At 37.9% G+C, this 23,733-nt stretch overlaps 5 protein-coding genes across 6 annotated transcripts; 2 read left to right on the top strand and 3 right to left on the bottom strand.

The window, feature by feature from the left end:
• Positions 1-2,744: 2,744 nt before the first annotated feature.
• LOC132088367 (uncharacterized) lies at positions 2,745-23,733 on the bottom strand. 2 transcript variants are annotated; one of them, XM_059497117.1, is made up of 3 exons: positions 23,424-23,733; positions 22,036-23,366; positions 2,745-2,755 (listed from the first exon to the last, which is right to left on the bottom strand). In XM_059497117.1, the coding sequence occupies exons 1-2, from the start codon at positions 23,626-23,628 to the stop codon at positions 22,066-22,068; spliced, it is 1,506 nt and encodes a 501-aa protein (XP_059353100.1). In that variant the 5' UTR covers positions 23,629-23,733; the 3' UTR covers positions 2,745-2,755; positions 22,036-22,065. The 2 variants fall into 2 exon arrangements, with proteins under 2 accessions (XP_059353100.1, XP_059353099.1); XM_059497116.1 differs by lacking the exon at positions 2,745-2,755 and having other exon boundaries at positions 21,930-23,366; positions 23,424-23,732.
• Positions 11,138-14,602, top strand: LOC130700449 (serpin B4-like). The gene is made up of 8 exons (XM_057522501.2): positions 11,138-11,415; positions 11,807-11,934; positions 11,999-12,184; positions 12,255-12,471; positions 12,536-12,750; positions 12,839-13,030; positions 13,113-13,254; positions 13,324-14,602. Exons 1-8 carry the CDS (start codon positions 11,406-11,408, stop codon positions 14,406-14,408), a joined length of 2,175 nt encoding a protein of 724 aa, XP_057378484.1. The 5' UTR covers positions 11,138-11,405; the 3' UTR covers positions 14,409-14,602.
• Positions 14,733-17,473, bottom strand: LOC130700578 (glutathione-specific gamma-glutamylcyclotransferase 1-like). Its single transcript, XM_057522598.2, has 6 exons — positions 17,021-17,473; positions 16,560-16,595; positions 16,115-16,291; positions 16,000-16,038; positions 15,356-15,423; positions 14,733-15,283 (listed from the first exon to the last, which is right to left on the bottom strand). The coding sequence occupies exons 1-6, from the start codon at positions 17,180-17,182 to the stop codon at positions 15,037-15,039; spliced, it is 729 nt and encodes a 242-aa protein (XP_057378581.1). The 5' UTR covers positions 17,183-17,473; the 3' UTR covers positions 14,733-15,036.
• Positions 17,669-19,928, top strand: LOC130700511 (cyclin-K-like). The gene is made up of 6 exons (XM_057522564.2): positions 17,669-18,555; positions 18,629-18,743; positions 18,823-18,928; positions 18,987-19,044; positions 19,119-19,291; positions 19,361-19,928. Exons 1-6 carry the CDS (start codon positions 18,314-18,316, stop codon positions 19,891-19,893), a joined length of 1,227 nt encoding a protein of 408 aa, XP_057378547.1. The 5' UTR covers positions 17,669-18,313; the 3' UTR covers positions 19,894-19,928.
• Positions 19,920-21,722, bottom strand: LOC130700533 (GTPase Obg-like). The gene is made up of 7 exons (XM_057522584.2): positions 21,598-21,722; positions 21,370-21,516; positions 21,085-21,231; positions 20,904-21,020; positions 20,594-20,815; positions 20,397-20,535; positions 19,920-20,334 (listed from the first exon to the last, which is right to left on the bottom strand). Exons 1-7 carry the CDS (start codon positions 21,598-21,600, stop codon positions 19,940-19,942), a joined length of 1,170 nt encoding a protein of 389 aa, XP_057378567.1. The 5' UTR covers positions 21,601-21,722; the 3' UTR covers positions 19,920-19,939.

The following is a 23,733-nucleotide window of genomic DNA, read 5'->3' as shown; positions in this document are numbered from 1 at the left end:
TTCTTTCAAAGAATTCCTAATGAAGATTTTCAGTTTCTTCTGAAGAATCGAAAACATTCATCTCAAGGACATGATCCTCACCCGCAACAATTATCTTCACACAATGGCTGCGCCAAATGCGATTTATCTGCATTGCATTCCCCGTTGCAATGAAGAAGTTGTTACAGTAGAAAATTTTAAAAGGTGGTACAATATTACGTGTGTTCCTATTAAATTAATATGTTTTAAATTGCTGATGGGTTGACCAAGCAGGAGAGATTTGCAAAACTGAACAGGATCCAAGTAACTTAATATTAAAAATTTCTAAGTGCGGGACCAAAGGATCTTAAATTAATATATCCAAGTGTAAGCAGGTCTTGAATGGCAAACAAGCGCCTAATGGTTATGAAGTTCGCAGTTTGCTCCACTTTCAGCGCCATTTTAAAATCCTCGCTGCCAAAAGAGTTGTTTCTTACATTATTATTCTGGACTGGCGCCCACAGAACTAAATTTACATGCAAAGGGTGGTCATGAGGATTTCACTGATCACTAGAGTAAAAACTGCAAAGAGTGGGAAAACTTTTACGTTAAGTGACCAAAACGATTATCATTATAATATGTTTTCAAAGGTACGTACAACGACTACTTGTTAAATCCTTGGAGTATCATCGTTGCAAATACGATTTGACTGGGGAAAATTCTGCCGGTAAGATGGTAAGTTAATTTATGGAGACCATTGTTTGGATCAACCAACATGAAAGCCAAAGATAACTGTAGATTTTCGAAGAGCTTTTAATCGTATTATAGCAATGCATGCAGATGAAGATCTGTTGGATCACACTACCACAATTTTTACAACAATTATGGAAACGATCCCTTTAAATCGCTTGGGGTCTACTTCAAACATAAACTGAGGTAATCCACTGCTTTTTGTCAGTTGATAAAGCATTTTAACGGTACTATTTGGCATCGGTTGAATTTTTCTGGAGGTTAAAGTCAAACAAGTATAGAAAGTACGGGAGCATTACAAAACTGAATGTCGGCCACCATTGACAGTGGAAACAATTTGGAGTGCATTACCGTAGGTAAACTAGTGGAGCTTTGCAAATTTTTTAAAGAGATGTATCACCGTATGAACCGGGTACAACAGCGTTAGATTTTGTCACAGCTAGTTACTTCAAATAATTCCCCTGGTATATTGCACTGTGACTATGTATTGTGCTTGGAAACGGCTGCCGGTGACCTTTGCGCCCAGAGCATTGGTGAACACGGCACTCACACGACGTAAAATACGTTTTTCGCTGGTGCGTCATCAATGGGCATCATATAGTGAGTTCCTAGGTATGGAAGGAATTTTCGGCAATGATGAGATTTTTGACTTTGTATCCCGGCAATTTTCAGGATTAAGGAAATCTTTAACATCTCAAAGGCCACCAATACAGCTGTTAGCTGTAGCTCCTAATCTATGTCTTTGCGGAATATGCTCTACGAGTAAGCAAAGAAAAACCAATGCCCTGAGAACTAAACCTTGGTAACCATTTTCTTTCTGTTTTTTACTTCTGTCTTTTGTAGGTGACAAGATAGTTTGAAGTAGTATATCTGGCTGATGACCGTTTCAGTGTTGATTAAAATGGACGTGAACCGAATCCGCTTGCTGAAATCAGAAATGGCTGCAAATTCTGTACAGTCAAGGTAAATGTATCGTTTCTGGCATATGAAATTTAAACTATTTTTGTGTTTTAAGATTTTTTTTTGGGGGAGGGGGGGGGTCATGCCTTTGCATGTAAACTAGAAAACAAAAGTTTGAACCAAGTCATTAATGAAAAAATAGTCACCGTCAAAACTGCTCCATCTGCAAAATCATCAATGTATCGATAGATGCAGTACCTCAAGGAACAGGGTTGTCATAAAGGTATTTAAACTTTTGTAACCAATAACGCATTTCAATTTGTTACTTCCCTTATGTTTGGGAAACTTTGGATGAGCTGCCTTAACGGGTTAACTAAAATGAAGGAGTACATTTTTATGTTTTCGCCCGTAACAGCATGCAATAGGTTCTTACAAAGTTCATGTACGTTTTCAGGTAATAGTAGTTTGAGAGAACGTCCTGCATTTATGCGATGCATTTTTTTGTGTCCAAGAGGACGAGGTCACTGATTTAAGTGATTGCGCCATTATGGGAGTACCAATCGCAATCCTAACCAGAGCTTTCAAGTTACTGCATAAAGCAGGGAACACCATTCTACCAAAACCAAGGCAATTTACTTTCGATGCCATCTGCCATCTGTCAGGTACAAGTATAATGTTTTCATTTGCAATTAATATGCTTTTTCAGGAGCTCCTGACAGAATGTTTACGGAAATATCCAATTTGATTAATTTATGAATCATGTACGCTATATATATATATATAAAAAATTATCTGCTAACTATGTTTTATGTTAATATAGATTAGTACTCGTACCGGAACTCAAAATGTGCCTGTTTGGAGTGAGACACGGAATAATTGTAAGGATTGGATGGAAGACGTGGAATTGCAATGCTGTATTCAGATTCCCCATACGGTATTTTATTTAAAAAAGTTGAAGTGCATATCTGGGCTCCCTTCCTTTCCGTAGCCCCGTTTCCCCTTGACTCGTAATAAGCCCGTAGGGGGTCATGCCCCTACTGTACGGTATATATAAAAATAACATATACCGAGGTTTGGAGGGCTCTGGCCGGAAAGGGGACGTGGGGGTCCGCTTAGTCCGATGATGTGTTCACGGAGGGCGACGTGGCTACACACAAATCCGAACTAAAGGTTAATCGCTCCAGTAAAAATGTTCCATATCTTCGGCTCTTCTTCCGGCTTCTCTTAGCCAATCACCGGGTAATCTCCCCGGTGGGTCAACAAGGCAGTGTCTCCCCCTGCCTGGGTTGACGGCAACTTTTGAAAGGGCTATTGTGCCTTTTTAAAGTTGCAAAATCATTTATATGTGCAGAGTAATGTTAATACAATTTATTTTTTTTTAACAAAAAAAGAAAAACTTCTGTTTAACTTTATTCTTACTGTACGCTTTTTTTCATTGCTTTTTTAACATATTTTTAGCATAATTTGTTTCTTTCATTGCCTGTTTCCGCTGTGTTCACACATTACATTTATCAATTTTTTTCTATTTAGGTTGCTCAATTCACCTTTTATTGTGTTTGCCTCCTTTTATGGTAAGCATTGTTTCCATTGGTTTATCTTTAAGTATTCAATTATTATTTATTACTCTTTGACTTAGACTCAAGGAACAACGTGTAATAATACCAGGATATTTTCTGAAGTAATTTTGAATTTGATTTTTATTTTACTCGTTTGGGAACCGATCCCCAGACTTTCAGCGTGCAACGCCGATGCTCTAACATTGAGCCACGAGATATATATATAAAATTTTTATTATCGCATATCATATGTTATCGTCTAGGCTGTTTGTGCAGTCTTGCACAACTATATGTTTATCTGTCTACTTGTTTCATAAGTTCCATAGCTCTGTGGTAGAGCGTTTAGCTGCGATATCTGTTATCCTGTGTTCAAACCTCAATTGATATACAAAAAATAAAGCAGAATAACTGTAGAAAAAAATATTGAAACATTATATTTCAGTTTTATTAGTGTAAATGTAAGTCCGTAAGTGACAAGAAAAAAGCCAACTTAACATTATATGATTCATGGCTCATTGGTAGAGCATCGGCGCGGTATGCCAAACATCTAGGGTTCGATTCCTTAACGTGTGAAAATTGAAAACAAATTAGGCTCTCAGCTATGTATCAATAACCATGGATAATACATGTATTGTGGCTACTTGTGTGAAAAAAAAAGCAATGAAAAAAAATCGCACAGTAAGAATAAAGTTAAACAGAAGTTTTTCTTTTTTTGTTAAAAAAAAATAAATTGTATTAACATTACTCTGCACATATAAATGATTTTGCAACTTTAAAAAGGCACAATAGCCCTTTCAAAAGTTGCCGTCAACCCAGGCAGGGGGAGACACTGCCTTGTTGACCCACCGGGGAGATTACCCGGTGATTGGCTAAGAGAAGCCGGAAGAAGAGCCGAAGATATGGAACATTTTTACTGGAGCGATTAACCTTTAGTTCGGATTTGTGTGTAGCCACGTCGCCCTCCGTGAACACATCATCGGACTAAGCGGACCCCCACGTCCCCTTTCCGGCCAGAGCCATCCAAACCTCGGTATATGTTATTTTTATATATACCGTACAGTAGGGGCATGACCCCCTACGGGCTTATTACGAGTCAAGGGGAAACGGGGCTACGGAAAGGAAGGGAGCCCAGATATGCACTTCAACTTTTTTAAATAAAATACCGTATGGGGAATCTGAATACAGCATTGCAATTCCACGTCTTCCATCCAATCCTTACAATTATTCCGTGTCTCACTCCAAACAGGCACATTTTGAGTTCCGGTACGAGTACTAATCTATATTAACATAAAACATAGTTAGCAGATATTTTTTATATATATATATATAGCGTACATGATTCATAAATTAATCAAATTGGATATTTCCGTAAACATTCTGTCAGGAGCTCCTGAAAAAGCATATTAATTGCAAATGAAAACATTATACTTGTACCTGACAGATGGCAGATGGCATCGAAAGTAAATTGCCTTGGTTTTGGTAGAATGGTGTTCCCTGCTTTATGCAGTAACTTGAAAGCTCTGGTTAGGATTGCGATTGGTACTCCCATAATGGCGCAATCACTTAAATCAGTGACCTCGTCCTCTTGGACACAAAAAAATGCATCGCATAAATGCAGGACGTTCTCTCAAACTACTATTACCTGAAAACGTACATGAACTTTGTAAGAACCTATTGCATGCTGTTACGGGCGAAAACATAAAAATGTACTCCTTCATTTTAGTTAACCCGTTAAGGCAGCTCATCCAAAGTTTCCCAAACATAAGGGAAGTAACAAATTGAAATGCGTTATTGGTTACAAAAGTTTAAATACCTTTATGACAACCCTGTTCCTTGAGGTACTGCATCTATCGATACATTGATGATTTTGCAGATGGAGCAGTTTTGACGGTGACTATTTTTTCATTAATGACTTGGTTCAAACTTTTGTTTTCTAGTTTACATGCAAAGGCATGACCCCCCCCCTCCCCCCAAAAAAAAATCTTAAAACACAAAAATAGTTTAAATTTCATATGCCAGAAACGATACATTTACCTTGACTGTACAGAATTTGCAGCCATTTCTGATTTCAGCAAGCGGATTCGGTTCACGTCCATTTTAATCAACACTGAAACGGTCATCAGCCAGATATACTACTTCAAACTATCTTGTCACCTACAAAAGACAGAAGTAAAAAACAGAAAGAAAATGGTTACCAAGGTTTAGTTCTCAGGGCATTGGTTTTTCTTTGCTTACTCGTAGAGCATATTCCGCAAAGACATAGATTAGGAGCTACAGCTAACAGCTGTATTGGTGGCCTTTGAGATGTTAAAGATTTCCTTAATCCTGAAAATTGCCGGGATACAAAGTCAAAAATCTCATCATTGCCGAAAATTCCTTCCATACCTAGGAACTCACTATATGATGCCCATTGATGACGCACCAGCGAAAAACGTATTTTACGTCGTGTGAGTGCCGTGTTCACCAATGCTCTGGGCGCAAAGGTCACCGGCAGCCGTTTCCAAGCACAATACATAGTCACATGTGCAATATACCAGGGGAATTATTTGAAGTAACTAGCTGTGACAAAATCTAACGCTGTTGTACCCGGTTCATACGGTGATACATCTCTTTAAAAAATTTGCAAAGCTCCACTAGTTTACCTACGGTAATGCACTCCAAATTGTTTCCACTGTCAATGGTGGCCGACATTCAGTTTTGTAATGCTCCCGTACTTTCTATACTTGTTTGACTTTAACCTCCAGAAAAATTCAACCGATGCCAAATAGTACCGTTAAAATGCTTTATCAACTGACAAAAAGCAGTGGATTACCTCAGTTTATGTTTGAAGTAGACCCCAAGCGATTTAAAGGGATCGTTTCCATAATTGTTGTAAAAATTGTGGTAGTGTGATCCAACAGATCTTCATCTGCATGCATTGCTATAATACGATTAAAAGCTCTTCGAAAATCTACAGTTATCTTTGGCTTTCATGTTGGTTGATCCAAACAATGGTCTCCATAAATTAACTTACCATCTTACCGGCAGAATTTTCCCCAGTCAAATCGTATTTGCAACGATGATACTCCAAGGATTTAACAAGTAGTCGTTGTACGTACCTTTGAAAACATATTATAATGATAATCGTTTTGGTCACTAAACGTAAAAGTTTACCTGCAGTATCCGCCAAATCCTCACGACCACTCTTTGCATGGAACCTTAGTTCTGTGGGCGTCAGTCCAGAATAATAATGTTAGAAACAACTCTCTTGTCAGCGAGGATTTTTGAACGGCGCTTAAAGTGAAACAAACTGCAATCTCCATAACCATTAGGCACTCGTTTGCCATTCAAGGCCTGCTTACACTTGGATATATTAATTTGATCCTTCGGTCCCGCATTTGGAAACGTCTAATCGGATGTTACTTGGATCCTGCTCGGTTTTGCAAACCTCTTCTGCCCGTTCAATCCATCAGCAATCTAAAACATGTATTAATTTAATAGCACAAGTAATATTGTACTACCTTTCAACCTTTTTCACTGTAAAGACTTCTTCATTGCAAATCAACCGCATTTGGTGAAACTATTTGGTGGAGATAATTGCTGTGGGTGAGGATCATGTCCTTAGATCAACATGTTCTAGATTATTCCGAAGAAAATAAAAATCTTCATTAGGAATTGTTTAACACAAATGACAGATGTCTAGTGAATTTAGCACATTGATCAGACCACAGGAAATCATTTGCTTTATTTATTATTGAACTCTGCAGCATTTTCATGTGGGATGGTTGCAATGAAAGTAACTTTTTTGCCCATTTCTCGAATTTGCTCCCTCAATGCCTTTTTAGGCAGAAAAGAAATTTATTGACTCTTTAATTTACTCTAAAAATCTTTCTCACCTCATCACTAAGAAGAACAGATGATCATACTTCGTGAACTGTTTTTCAGCACAGGTGTTACTGCTTTGAAGTACTAACAAGAAAAATTTCCATTTTTATAAGGACAGTTCATACTCCAAGTTATAAAATTAATGTTTTAAGCATTATCCTTCAGAAAAAAGGTGATAATAGAAATAGGGAACATTATTAACTACTCACCAGACAAGGAACGAAATTCTTCGACGCAACTAAAATGCTTCAAGGCTGCCAATAGGTACTGCACATCTTCATGAAAACAATGTAGGATGTCATGACACTAGGATAATGTAAACTTGGGCCACCTACTATCAGGAAATCGAAACATTTCAGTAGCGCCACCTATTATCCGAAAACTGAAACATTAGAGGAGAGCCACCTATTAACCGAAAACCATAACATTTCAGGAGAGCCACCTATTAACCGAAAACCAAAACATTATTGCAGAGCCACCTGTCACCCAGAAATCGAAACATTAGAGAGCCACCTATTATCCGGCAATCGAAACATTACTGCAGAGCCACCTATTATCCGAAAATCGAAACATTGTTGCAGAGCCACCTATTATCCAGAGACCGAAACATTATACGAGAGCCACCTATGAACGGGAAACCAAAACATTTTAGAAAACAGCTTACGCCACCTATTAACAAAACCCTAACCATTCCAAAAAGTTATCGGTTTACGATACCTATGAATAAGAAACCCTTGTTCAACCATCGGTTTCACCTATGAACTGGCGAACATTTCCGAAATTTCACGCCACCCATGAAGCGAAGCTTAACATATAGAAAAATCATTTGCGCCACCTATGAGCAAAAAAATTGGCTTTCAGAAAACAGCACCCCACCTATTAAAGGGAAACAGACACATTTTTAGAAATGTGTGAGGCGAGTATAAGTAAAAACGAACTCCAATAGACTTTAGATTTGTTTTACTATGGCGAAAGTGCCAACAATAATGGCTTATGTTAAGTCCTCAGGGTTTCCGTAAGCTGTTCAAAATGGATTTCCCACTAAACACCATGCTTCAGTAAAAGTATTAACCAAATCATCATTTTGAAAAATAAAAAAAATGAGCATTTACCTTGTTGAAGAACGTTTCTATCTTGCCTAACTCCTGATTCCCCCCCCCCCCCTGTAGTCACATTTACATTCTTCAGACAGACATATTCACCTAGCTGTATAAAAAAAAAAATAAAAAAATTACAGAACCATGTTTTCACAAAAAGGGGCTTAACAGAAGAGGACTTAACATTGACAGTTGGGAACCTCAACCTAAAAAGTATAACTCAATATTTGTTGGCCATAACTATCATTTAACAATTTCATTCCTTCCTAACGTTTTTATAAAAAAAAATATCAGCTTGTTATTGAGAATGAAATCTTGGCAGTTGCCTTGGCTCTCTCTCCTCCTTGTCACTTAATGACAAGAAATTATTATTTACTATTGCAAAAAAGAAAAATCCATTAGGAGTAAAAAATTTCAGATATCATGAATAAATAATAATATATATATAATATAAACAATAAATGAAAATATTGTTACCACCAGTCTGGCAAAACAATGGTGATTTTGCAATTACTTTGAAGTTTAGAAAGAGCACCTTGTCTTACACTCTCAACACATTCTGGATTACTCCCTCGTCTGCATTCTGCCCTTTTGCTTTCAAATAATAAAATCAAATTGGTAAGAAATGAACAGCAGGCAATCTATGGAACAAGAAAACAGAAAGAAAATTAATTATACATTTAACATTAATTTAAAAAAAACAAATACAAAATATTATGTATAGCTCCAGTACAAAACTCTTTTACCAATGTGTCGACTAATAATTAAAGCTGGGATATGTGTTACAAACAACAATTTTTCTGGTAAAATTTAAAATTTGGTTAACCAAGTATTGCTTTACTGATATAATGTTGTTGTATTACTATTAATATAATGATGATTGGAATCATAAAACAATGACTCAATAAGCTTTACTTGGTGAATTTTACCACTTCCACATGTGTTATGTACTACCTTTGTCAAACGAGAAGGTAGTTTAAAATTGGTGATACCTATCTAGTTGATCCTGTTGATTTTGTATGTAGCTTTGGATATGGCTGATATTGCATCTCAGTATATACTAAGACAAAAACCTGAAGAGAACTAAACCTTTCACTCAAATGTGTCTTAATGCTTCATATGCATAGCCATGGAAGTAAAATTAACAATATAGATTATGCAAAGTAAAATTTTATCATATACCCTTTCCCAGCAAACAATTCTTCGACATTTGTAACATAACATTTTCCCCCTAAGTAGTATATCCTTTCTTTGGTATAATACCTACTACATTAATTTGATGTTACCTTGTCAAGAGACGGGAATTTGACAGGAAATCGACGATTGAATTTATCATAAAAATGGCGATTTTGAGCGATACAGCCAGTTGGAAGTAGCACCCCACGTTTAAGCTCACCTCAAAACAGCGTTTCAAATTCAGAGGAATGAGATCCTTAAGAACGTTGCCATGGTTAAACAAAAAGAAACGGACTTGCTTAGGGTCTAACTATAGCTCTCTGAAACTTTCTATTACGAATCGATTTTTTTAATGTACAGATTTGCGTGAAGTTGGATTTGAAATTTATTTTAGCTGAAATTAATCTCGCCCTAGTCGTTTTTTCTCCAATTCACTACCCATCTCTGGATTTTAGCTCCTCCTCTTTCATATATTGCAATGTTGTATGCGAAAAGAAGACGAAAGAAGCACGGCAATCTATAAATAAATAATAAATACAATTACTATAAACAGTAATTAAAAAATCGCGAGTTTTCAACCGCGTTAAAAATTTTTCTTTTCTTTTCTTTTATATTTAAGAACAATTACTATAATTGCAGACAACACAGAAATATGACTGCTGCAACTGTAAATAAAAAATTACGTGTGGTAAAATAGTCTGCTGCGAACAGAGGGGAAGGGAAAGGAGCCAAGAAAATTTGTGAAAATTGTGTATTTTTTATTTACTTTGTGAATATTTAGTTCAGCGCAATTTGAGATGGATTGTATTTCACCTAAATTGAATTCAGCAAAATCCATTTTTGCGTGAATTTGATTCAATCCAGCTGAATATAAGTTGTAGATGGGATCTGGAACTCAGCAATCGAAATTCTTGTGCCGGGAATTCTCACCTAAAAGGTAACAAATATATCTTTCCTTGTGCGCTTTATTTTAAATGTATAATCGTGTCAATAAAAAATGAATCAATCAGTATAGTATCAATAAAAATAAATTTAGATCCCCCCCCCTCCCCAGAGTTATTCGTACCTGCAGACGGAGTTGTAGGCTAAAGCTCGAAAAAATCTCGTACATTTTTTTTTTTATCAGTCCTTATTCTGGAATCTCGTGCAGTTTGCCAAAGAACTTTACATCCCCGACTGCAAATGGGAAAGAAACAAAAAAGGATTTGCGATGTACATATGTAATAAAAATCTGCATTATTTTCGGTTCATAGACAACGCGAATTAAAATCTGCGCCACTGAAATTACTATTCGATTTCATTTCCTGGCTTCGTTTTTAATACGAATATAAGGCATAGTTTAAAGTGTTCTTTGCAAGTTTTAGCTTTAAAATTGACTTAGACCCTGTTCCATTAGGGACGTGATATATTCATTATGGCAATGCATCCCTTGCACAAGATGGATCGTAGCATTCTCGCAAATCGTTCGAGTGGGAACATCTTTATTTTTCATGATAGTTTCCTAGTTTCTCAGGGAACTCTTTTTTTTTGCTTTCACCTTAGCCGATATAATTATTTTACTAAAACTAGATCACTATCGTTTCTGTAGAACTGTTTAAGAGTTTTCTACAGTGGCAGAATTTTTGTTGATAGCTCCCCTTATCTTAAAGTAAAAAGGCTTTTTTCTGCATCATTAATTTATTCCAAGCTTTGAAAAAATTTCTTGTAACAGTGTAAGTAAAACACAAATCCTGATTTGGCATAAGCGAATTGAAAAAGGCTTCGTCTATAACACGAACAATTTGTATGCCCTTCGGGGCTTGATTGTTTTGGCTCTTGGCCAACCACTAAAATCCTCGTCGAATTGTCTTTTTTTGTTTTGGGCTTTTAGAGGAAATTCAACGTTGGAGTCGATGGGCGAGGCTAACTTTTGAAGGCCATGTACACGTTAAGGATAGATCAAAGCCAACTCAGTAGTCAATCGTTTGTTGAGAACGAACCAGTGCTCGATCGTTGTGAATCGTGGTCATACATGTTTACCTGTCAAAAATTTTTGTTTAATTCACCAGATTGAGACCCCCAACAAGCGAAACGAGCAGTGATCTTCTTGAAGTTACATTCAGCCATGAAAATCGGTAACCTTATATCTATCACTTTCTTTGATTTTGGTATTTCCTAGAATTTAAGCAACACTCCCTGGCAAAAAAATTCAGAAGTATTGTTACAATCACAACTATATAAGGAGAAATTACACTATTCTTTGCAAACACAGCTTACAAATATTAGCGTTTCTCCCGTTCCCCTAAAAACGAAAACGTGTTTTATGTATTAAAAAAAACATCACTTTTGTCATTTTCGTTTAAAGTGCTTTAAGGTACAAGTATGCTGCCATACATATTTTTAAATCTATAACTTGGGAACAATAATTACAACAAACTTCCTGTGACAGGAAGATGATATCATAACAGTGATGCAAATTCCTAAATAACCATTCGGCCTTTTTTCCCCATTATCTTGCCAAACTAGTTGGAGCCACGCAATTTTTGTGTTGCGTCATTCTGACGCTTTATTGTTCGAGGACGGGAAAATCCCAGTTACTGGCGATGAATAATGTTGCGGAATCTTTGCATCTGTTTACAAACGAATTTTCTCAAGTATATATTTAATTTTTCAACTCAATGTTAAGTAAAACACATAAATTTGGTTTTCACATTTCAGAATATCGAACGCGGTGACAGAACCGCAAATTTCGTTTTTTCCCCTGTGAGTCTTTTTGCGGCTATGTCGCTGGCCTCGCTTGGAGCTAAAGGTGCAACATTGAGCCAAATTCAGCAAGTATTGCGGTTGTCGACGGACGCCTTAACGAGGAAGGGCGGCATGACTCGTATCATCGCATCGATGACGGTATATTACCTGATACGGTAAAGAACATTGCAACTTTATTAAATGAATTTGAAATCCTCGCATCCAACAGGCAGAGAGGAATCAAGATGCCGTGCTGGATATGGCGAATCTCTTGTGGATTCCACGTGGATTAGTTATAAAAGCAGAATACGCAAGATCAGTTCAAGACGTCTTTCAAACGCGAGTTCGAGACGCTGATTTTAGCCGCCCGGAAGAAGTACGACAGGTGATCAATCAGCGAATCGAAAATATTACTCGGGGTCATATTATAGATCTCTTTCCCAGAGGTAAGTCTATTCCGCAGTTGTGACACAAGCCGATGTGTTTTAATATCCTTGTTGTTGTTTGTAGGATCGATAACAAAGCAGACACAGCTGCTTCTGGCTAATGCGTTTTACTTTAAAGGAGTTTGGCTTCACACTTTCAACAAATCAGATACTTACAGAGAACGATTTTTTATGGCAGATGGACAATCTGTCGTGGCACCAATGATGCATGGTTCTGGTACGTTTCAAGCGGGGATTCTTGACAATGTTGGAACCAAAGCCATATTTATGCCATATCAGGTACACATTATTTATTTTATTTAATATCATTATCTAGGGTTCTGTATCATGTTTGACGAGAAACATTCTTGATTTGATGAGTATTTAGGGCAAACGCTATGGGTTGCTGTGCGTTTTACCTGACCGAAACAGAAAACTAAGTGACATCGAGAGCTACATGCTTAGTTCCGGTTATACACCCACCACTATGTTGAGAAGAATGATCCACCGAGACATTAACATTACCTTACCGAAATTCAAAATGAAATTTGGCGCTGAAATGTCTCATGTCTTTAGAAAGGTATTTTTGATTAGAGATGATGAAAAGTCAATCAATCCCAGACGTGGAGTTTAGTGTACAATCGTTTATTCTTATACTATAGATGGGCATCCGTAATTTATTCACACATGAGGCGGACCTTTCTGGCATGAGCTCCGATTCATCAAAGCTAAGAGTATCTAGTATATACCATCAATCAACCCTTGAAGTGAATGAGGGCGGAAGTGAAGCAAGCGCAACCACAGGTAATCTGTTTCTCAGACAAAATAAAATTAGAAATTTTTGATCTCTAAAGTTGGTTTGACTAATTTTAGGCTTAGAAGTAATTCCACTTATGGGTGGCGCCGGTATCTACGTCGGTCCTATGGAATTTCGAGCTGACAGACCGTTTTTAATCTATCTGATTGATCGAGAAAATGACAATATTCCACTGATAATGGGCCGCGTTTCCAACCCGCTTCAAAACCAAACCCCCAATTTAAATCGGCACTACGATTCTAACGACCCATCGATGGCAAAAGCCGAGCAAAGTGAACAAAATACTTTCACCAAAACAGATACCGGCCGCACAAAACATATTGCCGAATGGTCTAGACCGGAGTTTAGACCTACTTTAAAACCCTTCCCATCGGCGCAGTCTATTGAAAATGACGACCAAATCGTTTATCCGCAAAAACCATCTTACATTAATTATTTTAAATCTGCTAAACATTTCGCGAATCGGTACTTTTCACATTTCCCACGCGTCCCGGACATGCATACTGCCATCGTATTTCCCGACCAGGATTTTGACGAGCGTCGGTGGAAGAGAGAACTTCGTAATTTAACTGCCCTTCCAGATGTTGTACCAACCGCGGCGCCGTCCACATCCGAAAATGAAGCCATTAGTACACGCTTGAGAGATCCTCTGTGGTTTAACAAGCCGACTTTACCAGAAGTGATAATTCCAATCAACAGCCCGGAACCTGATAGCAAACCACCGACTAGTTTTTATAGGCCGGCCAATAACGTTGCACCTTCTCCAGAATCTTTCGGTGGGCCAGTTCTCCCCACAGTGACAATGAAGCCGGAAGAATTAACGCCTTTAACTGGGCAAATGTCAAGCTCTGCATTAACACCTAATATGTTTTTTGTACCAACTGTTGCTCCCAAGCCATCTTTCGCTTTCGCGGCAGGCAACGTAAATAACGCTTGGAATCAAAACGAACAAAATGTTGGTGGTGCGCCGGGTTTCGCTCCATCAAACGGTGATATGACATTATTGAATAATCGGCCCGTTATCCTCTCAGCTACATGGTATCCCGTTCAAACAAACCCTTACTTTCCATATCCTACGAGTTCGGCACCTGAATTGCAAGCTATCTTTTTCCCCGAATATCGTTTCTCATCAGGAAATTAAGACAAGAATTTTATTTTCATGAAACATTTGACTTGCACGTTTATTTAAATGAATGCGGGCTTGAGAAGAACAAGACTAGTCATTCATCATCGGTTTCGATCCGGTGCAAGGACTTTGTTGTTTTTGAATGGACAGTATGACCATCGGAGCTTATGGACTTGGGGATTTTGAATTTTAAACGTTACCATGGTTATTTGTAATTAATCTGAATTTTGGTGGAAACCAAAATAAATCATTCGGGAAATCCTCCAAAACATAATGTTTTTTTTTGTTTTTTTTTTAATGGCTCGAAAACAGTATCATTGAACAAATGCTTTGAACAAGTGAAGGGAAGCAATTAGCATCCTAAATTTCACATGATCTTCACAAAAGTAAAGATTAAAATAACTGCATGCACTGGACGGATACATCATGCATGGCTTTATGATTTGGTGACATTTAGAAGACTTGGGCAGGAGTTTAGGAACATCCTCTTTTGAGATAACAAAATGACACATTTCAGAAAAATTGTGAGTGTAAGAGAGTGTGCATATTGTCGAATCAGTCAAATCTTTGTCTTTTCTTTTCATTTTCTGTAAACCAAAATGTTTTGTAATTGTCATTGGAGAAGGGTTGAGAGAGATCAAAGTTAGACTTTGAGACAGAGGAGTTTCTTGGAAGGAGGGACTCGAGATGAATATTGGAAGGAATCGCGTCGAACTTCCTGTTCCGGATTGTTATCCGGTTGGGCAGCTAGGGCTATCGAAATGACTTCTTGTTTAGCTTGAGTGGCTGGTGCGTCTTCAGTGGAACTGATGTTTTTCTCCTTCATCCGCTTTAGAACTAGACGCTCTAGTGTGAATAGGTGTTCGTCATGGACTTCTGGTAGATTATCACTGCGAATTCGTTTAAATCAATTCATTATTCAAAAAAGGCATAATTCCAATATGTTTAATGTCAAAAGTTACCGAAAGAATTCGGCTAAGCGTAAAACATATTCGCTGTTATGTCCAGCTTCTCCCCTGCATTCGGTGACCTGAAATTCATAAATAAATTATTAATGGGGTGTAAATTTTTCGGTTTAACACAGTACGCTTATTTGCAGGTTACCACAAAAATGTGGTCAGAAATTTAACTTCTAAGCAAGAAAGCCGTAAATATCGTAAACGTCACCCACCCTATTTGAAACTTTTTATGTATAAAAAGGAAAATATTAGGGAAATATTATTCTTTGTTGCCTTCAATAGCAAGAAAATAGGATGATAAAAGTAATTCTGTTCCGTTGCCTAAACACACGGTCGAGACGTGAAATTTTAAATTAGATACGTTTGTGGTGTTAAATTTATTATTATTTTTTAAAATCCCTCTTCCACCTGTCGCATTCACTGGAAAATATCAAGTCCGTTCCCAGTGCGTGGGTTACGTCAACCTTGCACGTTCTACCCGGCCAAGGCAATTGTAATTTAGAAGGGAACATGAGACGTCTCAAACTCACTGTCCATGTATCAAAATGTTCCCAGAGATGGTCGAAACCGGGAAAGTTTTGATAGCGTGACGAAAAAGACGTCTACTGTTACACAGATATCCTGATGTTATGTTACGTCATCCATACCTGTGCAGCCACATCAGCCAGCGGAGCAGGGCCCAACCACTGAATCAAAATTGTTCAAAGAGAGTTTAGATGTATTACGTTGAAACCATCATTTTAAAAAATGTAATGATATTACTTGTGGGTTGTGCTCCGTAGCTCGAAATACCAAAACCGGAAATGGTGTCATGACGCCGTTCCGGGGGAAGAACGTGGTGATCAGAGTTTCATAACCACCTTTTGTACATTCTCTATCATTGAGATACCGTAGTGCCGTCTCACCCAACAGTTCAAAAGCCAGGCCCCATGTGACGGCCTGCGAAAAACGATTTCAAAAATATTTATAAACAAAAGGTGTTGGAACACAGCAAGGGCTCTCGTAGTAACATTAATTTTTCGAGCAAAACGAGTGGTTGAATTTAATTAGGAAGAAGTGACATTGCGGTTTCGGTAATGCCATATGTTTTTGCAATTCAGTCCGATCTAGTTCAAACCCCGTTTCGCGTATTTTTAGTTACTCGAGCATTAGACGTGTTACCGTTGACAAAAAGATAAATATAGATACGGTCGGGTCAATAACTTACTTCATCTTCTTTGATCAAAGTTGCTACGCGCCCCGGCTGCAAAAGAAAACAACCAATATATAACATTAGTAATTATGTACGTATATCATTATATATATGTAAAAAGGTAAAGATATATCTAAAAATAAAAAAAATAATAATAATAAAAGGACCTTCCATTTTTCTTCCAAATGACTCCTTTCAAATGCAATTTCGAACATTTACATATTCTTACCGCACACAATAGCTACTAATGAATGTTACACATTTCCATTACTTTTGCGCAGTAGCATCCTTATGCGATTGTATGGGTAAACACCACATTGAGTGATGCAACAAAAATAAACCCCGCCACGCTATCTGGTGGTTTATTATTCAAGCATTGAGCGCGCAGTTAAAAAGATGATGCAATTTGACGAACAAATTGACATGCATACATTTTCAAAGTTTTCTCCAAAACTTATGAGTGTCAATATTCTTACCTTATCATTTGTGCCACGATGAGAATTGTTGCCTTGCCAAAATTTTCGCGAAAATCCACGGATGAATCCTAGCTGATGATTTCCGTAGTCAAAACCTTGTAACCAGCAAAGAGAGCCGTAGCCAAACACCCACAAGTTGGTGCTGCATTCATTCGGATTCATTTTCAATGGCCTTCGACTTTAGCAGACAGACAAGGGCAAAACAAATCTAAAAGGAAAATGAGGGGTGGTGATCACAAACGAAGGAATCGGAAGGACGGCAAAGGGAGATAAAGAAGACTGGGCTACGAAAACGGCCACATCGTACGGCGATCACTGTTGGATTGACGCGTCTTGAAAGAGTACGAAGACACTTAAAGGCAGAGGGCGGGAGGGCGATTCTAGAGAAAAGGGAGGTTACCAGAGAAAGGAAGGGAACTCCTAGAATTGTGGTCCAAGTAGCTTACAAAAACAACAATATAACTTGCCCCAGTTTCTCAGACAGGACAGAACTGGTTTTAGTACACCGCGTCGAGATCACACATTTGATGACGTCAGTAGACGAAGCGTCAAGCCTAATGCTACCGCTCGATGGCTCGATCGTCGATCCTCGTCGTTGACTAAAACTAAAACCATTGAGCAGTGACACTTGGCATTTTTGGCTATATTCCAGAAGAAAGTCAGTGCACGTCTACCACTAGAAATTGTTTTGATAACAAGAAAACCAGTTTCTCCCATCGGCAAATTTTTCCTATCATTTTCTAAAAAATGGAGTGGGAATTCCAGGTAAATTAGGGAAAACCTTAAAAATGAAATTTAGCCGTATGGACTAGGAACCATTGAGCAGAAAGGTTTCTCCAACAGCTGCGTTGTCAGTATTAATTATATTGGTTTCTTCAGCCTACTCATTAGCCATGATTGATTTTATATAGGGCTCACTCCCGGTGCACTCATGGGTTAACCCTGACGAGCTTAATACCAGAAGAGATTGGCGTATCACACGTAAAATGTATTTTTTTTTTCAGCGTATTTTTCACCATCATGCCAGTACCTTCCGGTAAGCTGATCAAGGTTAACCCGTGGGTGCACCGGGGCCGAGTTTTACTTCCATATCCACATCCTTTCATCATGCTGATGCTTGCCCATTAAGCAAGCAGACGAACATTGCAGATGTCAAGTTGGCGCCCAGAAGCATAGCAAAAAAGAAGTCTTGTGAAATATTTTGATTCGCAGTTTATCCAATACATTACTTTCATAAGTTGTAGTGGCCAGTCGATTGAAGAAAATATAGCGTCGCATCTTACATATTTGACGATGATGCCGTGTTGGTACTACGAAAAAAAAGATTTGAAAAGAGAGACTCCTTCAATTCAAGATGGTATTGATTTTGAAACGGAATCTCGTTACCGAAAAGAAGGAGCTAGGTTCATCATCGATACTGGAACAAAAATGGGCCTTCGGTATGATACAATGGCCACAGGAGTTGTTTATTTCCACCGATTCTACATGTTCCACTCTTTCAAAGAGTTCCCCCGTTATGTCACTGCATGCTGCTGGTAATTTTTCATAATTGTAAATGTAGATAATTGTAATTTCACAAAAAAATTTCTGTAATTTCTGTATCTATAGCCTCTTTCTTGCGGGAAAAGTAGAAGAAACTCCAAAGAAATGTAAGGACATTATTAAGGTGGCCAAGGCATCATTGTCAGAAGCGCAATTCCAACAGTTTGGAGAAGATGCTAAGGTTATTTTTCTTCTCAAATTTGGTAGATGTAACAGTTGATCATATAACAAGCTCTTTTTTCTCTTTTTCTTTTTTAAAGGAGGAGGTTATGACACTTGAAAGAATTTTACTACAGACAATAAGATTTGACTTACAAGTTGAACACCCGTATGGCTACCTCATTAAGTATGCCAAATCTCTGAAAGGTATCTGTTATATTTTAACATATTCGGAGGAAGAGTCTAATGCTAAATTATTTTGAAGGAGATAAATCTAAGCTCCAAAAAATGGTACAAATGGCATGGACATTTGTCAATGATAGGTTGGTAAACAGCATGTTTTAAAATGTGAATTCATTCACTGTTCTGTTAATGTTTCCCCACATTATGAAATCAGCTTGTGCACTACATTGTGTTTGCAATGGGAACCTGAAGTAATTGCTATTGCCTTGATGTACTTGGCGGGGAAACTAAGTAAATTTGAAATCACGGATTGGAGCGGTAGACAACCTCGACACATACGCTGGTGGGACATGTTTGTGGAAGATATCAGTTTAGAAATACTTGAAGGTTAGCTAAATTACTAAAGTAATTCAATTTTATAATGTTTTTCATCGTCCCAACTTCCAAACTTTCTAGATATCTGTCACCAGGTGTTGGACTTGTACTCTCAGCAACCTGCAAGAACTGATTCTCCTCAAGGGAACCCAGCACTGGGTGCAACCAAAGTGCAGACTGCGTTACCAATTACAACTCCTACGAAGCCAGCCGGTGGACGAGCAGCAGGAGGATTTGATCAACGGTTGGACGCTATGCAACCCAACGTCGAAGTAGCAGCAGCAGCTGGATATGTCAATTACGCAATGGGAGTTGCCAATGCTACTTCTTTACCCGTCGGCGTTCAACCCAGCATGAACGTTGCACCTCCTATTAATGTATCACATACGCTTCCACCGCCTCCAGTTGGACATACATTTCCTTTTCCAGGTTATCCAATGATCCCCCCTACAACTAATCCTCCTGTTCCCCCCACTCCTCCACAGGTTTACCCGCCTCCGCTCCCCCCAACTCAGAATGCTCCATTTTATCCTACATATCCTACATTTCCGGGACAAGTATATCCTCCTACGCCAACTGCGTCACAACCACCTCCCCCTCCTCGCCCGTACTAAAAAATCGCAATAAAACTTACAGTTAAGATATTTTCTAGCTTCAGTTTTATTCTACGTTTTCGTCTGACCCGTCTTTCATACGAGAAACGTCATACAATTTTCGAACATAATGTAGAATCGGAAGAATTCCAACACCGTCTTGTGCTGAAACAGGAAAGAGAGGTAGATTAATTTTGTTGACGTACAACTCTAGTTCGCTAAGGTTCTCCTTCGACTGGACTAAATCCATTTTATTAGCCAAAACACCAGAGGGTCTTTCTAGAAGATTTTTATCGTATTGGCCTAGTTCGTATCGGAGGACCTCAAGTTGCTGCCACGGCTGAGGCAATGAGGTGTCGACAACATACAACAAACAAAGACAACGTTCAATATGACGTAGAAACGCAATTCCTAAGCCTCGATTTCGATGAGCTCCGGCAATCAAGCCTGGAATATCTGCAACTACTCAAATAAAACTGACTTTTCAGTATCGATGCTGAAAACAGCTAATGTTTTAAAATTACCAGTCACGTGTTGGAGATCATCGTACTTAACAACTCCAACGTGTGGTTGCAACGTAGTGAAAGGATATGGAGCAACCTTAGGTCGCGCACGGGAGATGGCTCGTAGGAAAGTAGATTTACCAGCATTTGGAAGGCCAATCTTAAACAACGAATTAAAAAAAAGGATAGTTGGTGGCACCATAAGCGTATCGTCTTACCAGCCCAACATGGGCAATCGTTCGTATTTCTATGGTATAGTTCAGTTCTTCACCAGGAGCACCATATTCTGCAATTTCAGGTGCCTGATTAACATCAGTTGCAAAGTAATGATTTCCTTTTCCTCCAGCACCTCCTCTTGCTGCAATAAATATTGCTCCGTCCTCATTCAAGTCAGCTAAAATTTCACCACCCGTGCTTTTGAACATGGTACCAACTGGTACCTGGGTTGCAAAATTAATTAATTTTTTAATATTTCTTTTTTATGATTTATTGCTATTATTTTTAAATTAGATATTTAACCATTCTTACTTCAACCACAAGATGTTCTGCATTTTTTCCATGGCAGTCCCTATTGATCCCCTTTTCACCATCTTCTGCCTTTAGTACTGATGATATGTGTTCCAATGAGGTTTTGTTACTTGTTGCCTAAAACAGAATACACAATATTGCTTTTATCTTTTAACTAAAACATCCTTTAATTTTGCTTAACTTTAAATGTGACATGTCCACCATTGCCCCCATCTCCTCCATCTGGGCCACCAAGAGGATTTTTGCAAAGTCTCCGAAGAGAAATACAGCCATCACCTCCTTTACCACCTAGAACTTTGATACTACGGAAGTCTACAATGGGTTTAACCTGTAAAATACAAAATTTAACTTGAAATTGAGTTGTCAGTCTAGCTTATCATTGAAAATAATCAAGATCACTAAGGATGAATTGGTAATAATCATTGTACACTCAAAACGGAAACACGAATAGTGTAGAATAATTTACTTTGTTGGACTGTGATTTGTTTTTCCTGATTGGAATTGGCTTGGGTACATCAGCTACCACCATACTCATGCTTCTAAAAGCATGATATTGTTTCTCTGTGAATTTAAATACAGTACAAGAGAAAGGCAGACATCTCTTGAAAAAGTTCTGTTTCAGAGGGAAATATATAGAATAATAGTTGAGCCTCTGAGGTACTAGCTGTTTATATAACTCCAAATTCAAACAGACCATATTCTTTAGTTGATTAATAGAGCACTTTATAATACAGGTAACTATTATTAAACTTTTTATGGTTAACACACATCAAAACAAAACACATGAAAAACAAATGAACGTCGAACCTCGGGAACTTGCCATGCTTTTGCTTATTTGAATTTTCTTAAATGTTTCAAGATTAATTGCTGGTATTGTTACAGGACTATTATTGGTAAACAAATGACTAAGTAAAGAAAACATGTAAATAAATTCCTTTTTTTATAAATGCAGTAAAAATGCAAAAAACGACAACGGTTGAAGACAGTCCAAAATATGAAGGTGAACGTTAAATTAAAACGTAACAACATTCTGCGTCATCTATTTATTAATTGTCCTTCTCTCAAATTTATAAACAAAAACTGTGTAAAAGAAACTTTGCGGAGCAAAACTACTAGAAGATCTGCAGCGTACGAATCGCAGTGTCAAAACGAATTCCAATAGCTACCGGACTATTATACCGAGGCATGCCTCCAAAAACGGCCCTATGACTTTCGTTTGCAAATAAAAAGCTTTTTCCGAGCTTAAAGCTGCAGACAGAGACTGGTAAATTATTCTATAACATAGACTTTTTTGTTTCTTGATTGGGCAAAAATATTCATCAATAAGCCGGAAATTTTTTATAATTTGTCCTGCAACTGTTAAAAGTGCACAAGCAAAACATTTCGTTGAAAAAGTGTCCGGAATCCAAAAACAGATGTCATGACAATACGCAGGTGGATGTCTGGATCTCGAAGCTGAACACGATTCTAGAAGTAATGAAAGTTTTGGCCAACTCTTAACGACGTTGGTGTCAAGTTGAAAAAAGGGATCTATATAGACCGCTACGGTGATAGGCTTGTCATGGCTATCATTTCTGAAAAAGACCGTTGCTATTTCCTGCGCATTAAATGTTTCTTGGTAGTGTGTAATTGTTACGCTAGAGCTGTTTCCTTTTTCTTCTCGTCTAACACAAAGGCGATGGAGAAAACTCAGCAAGGATGCATCGGAATCTGTTGTAAAATTCATCAGAATAACCCTGTGAGGGGCTTTAGGATTCTCAGCCCAACATGGATAGCACACCAACAAACATGAAAGATCATAATCCTTCTTCTCAGTATGTAGTATTTCCCACCATTTGGTGCTTTCTGGATGTCGGCAAAGACATATTGTTTGCAGAGTATTGCAGACCCTTACTGCACTTGTTTCTTCCATATAATGAGAAAAGAGCCGTGCTTCTTCAAAAATATGATTTTGTAGTTTATCTAGATGTTCTTGAATGTAAGGGCAGTGCAAACAGGTGAAATCCTCTTGATCCATGATTTCTTTGCATTCAATCCTTAGTGGACTCCTTACAAAGGTAAAAGTAATAGCTTCATCCAATTGGAAGCCTTTCTCTAGACTTCGATATCCATTTGAGTTGTACAGTGGCCAATTGGAAGAGCAGAAAGGGTGGGCTTCAACAAGTATTAGATCTCCATGAGAAGCCATATCAATGATTTGCCATGTATCCCCTTTCTTTCTTTTATTTGTATCATATGGTGTTCCACTCTGCCCTCTACATAATGTAACAAGTATTTTTCCATTCACACTTAACAACAAACTGGCACTTACAAAGAAATTTTTAAGCAGGAGGCGGTTGAGATGTAACTTCATTTTTCCACCCACATGAGGGAAATTGAACACAATGAAATCAAATTTCTCATTTTCAAATCTCTCATGTTGATGTAAACTTGTTGCATCAATCCCAAACCAAACTTCAGCACCTGTCAAATATATTACATTTCAAAATGGTTAACCTCAGATTTAATTGCCTAATTTACCTAAATTACACGCAAGCCGCGCATTCTCTTTAGTTGTATTGGAAAGCTTTCTGTAATTCTGAAAGCAAGATGCGATTATTTTGGCTCGACTTGGCGACTTTGTTGTATCAGCAATTTTCGTAAGTAAAGATATCGTGAATGAAAAGTTTCCTTCACCAACTAGCAAAACCTGTTTCCCACCTTCTACATGCGAAACTTCTAACATTCTGTTATCTTTTCTTCGTTCATTTACTTGGAATAGTAAGCAGCTGTGTTTGGTTTATTTTATTTTATGCAGCAGTAAGCCACTGTTTCCTCGAGTGTATAAGGT

The sequence above is a fragment of the Daphnia carinata genome, chromosome 10 (genome assembly GCF_022539665.2).
Source record: "Daphnia carinata strain CSIRO-1 chromosome 10, CSIRO_AGI_Dcar_HiC_V3, whole genome shotgun sequence".
NCBI lineage: Eukaryota > Metazoa > Arthropoda > Branchiopoda > Diplostraca > Daphniidae > Daphnia > Daphnia carinata.
The sequence above is the reverse complement of the archived record's forward strand: the minus strand, read 5'-3'. Positions and strand labels throughout refer to the sequence as shown.

Coding starts and splice junctions, on each gene's coding strand:
- LOC130700511 (XM_057522564.2), top strand. CDS start 18,314: ATGATGCCGTGTTGGTACTACGAAAAAAAAGATTTGAAAAGAGAGACT. Junction 18,556..18,628: donor TATGTCACTGCATGCTGCTG/GTAATTTTTCAT, acceptor CTGTATCTATAG/CCTCTTTCTTGCGGGAAAAG. Junction 19,045..19,118: donor TGGACATTTGTCAATGATAG/GTTGGTAAACAG, acceptor TTATGAAATCAG/CTTGTGCACTACATTGTGTT.
- LOC132088367 (XM_059497117.1), bottom strand. CDS start 23,628: ATGTTAGAAGTTTCGCATGTAGAAGGTGGGAAACAGGTTTTGCTAGTT. Junction 23,367..23,423: donor GCGGCTTGCGTGTAATTTAG/GTAAATTAGGCA, acceptor TATATTTGACAG/GTGCTGAAGTTTGGTTTGGG.
- LOC130700533 (XM_057522584.2), bottom strand. Junction 21,021..21,084: donor GTGGACATGTCACATTTAAA/GTTAAGCAAAAT, acceptor ATTCTGTTTTAG/GCAACAAGTAACAAAACCTC. Junction 20,816..20,903: donor CAGAACATCTTGTGGTTGAA/GTAAGAATGGTT, acceptor TTTGCAACCCAG/GTACCAGTTGGTACCATGTT.
- LOC130700449 (XM_057522501.2), top strand. Junction 12,472..12,535: donor TATAGATCTCTTTCCCAGAG/GTAAGTCTATTC, acceptor TGTTGTTTGTAG/GATCGATAACAAAGCAGACA. Junction 13,255..13,323: donor TGAAGCAAGCGCAACCACAG/GTAATCTGTTTC, acceptor GACTAATTTTAG/GCTTAGAAGTAATTCCACTT.
- LOC130700578 (XM_057522598.2), bottom strand. CDS start 17,182: ATGAATCCGAATGAATGCAGCACCAACTTGTGGGTGTTTGGCTACGGC. Junction 16,596..17,020: donor ATCGTGGCACAAATGATAAG/GTAAGAATATTG, acceptor TTTCTTTTGCAG/CCGGGGCGCGTAGCAACTTT. Junction 16,039..16,114: donor CTACGGAGCACAACCCACAA/GTAATATCATTA, acceptor ATTTTGATTCAG/TGGTTGGGCCCTGCTCCGCT.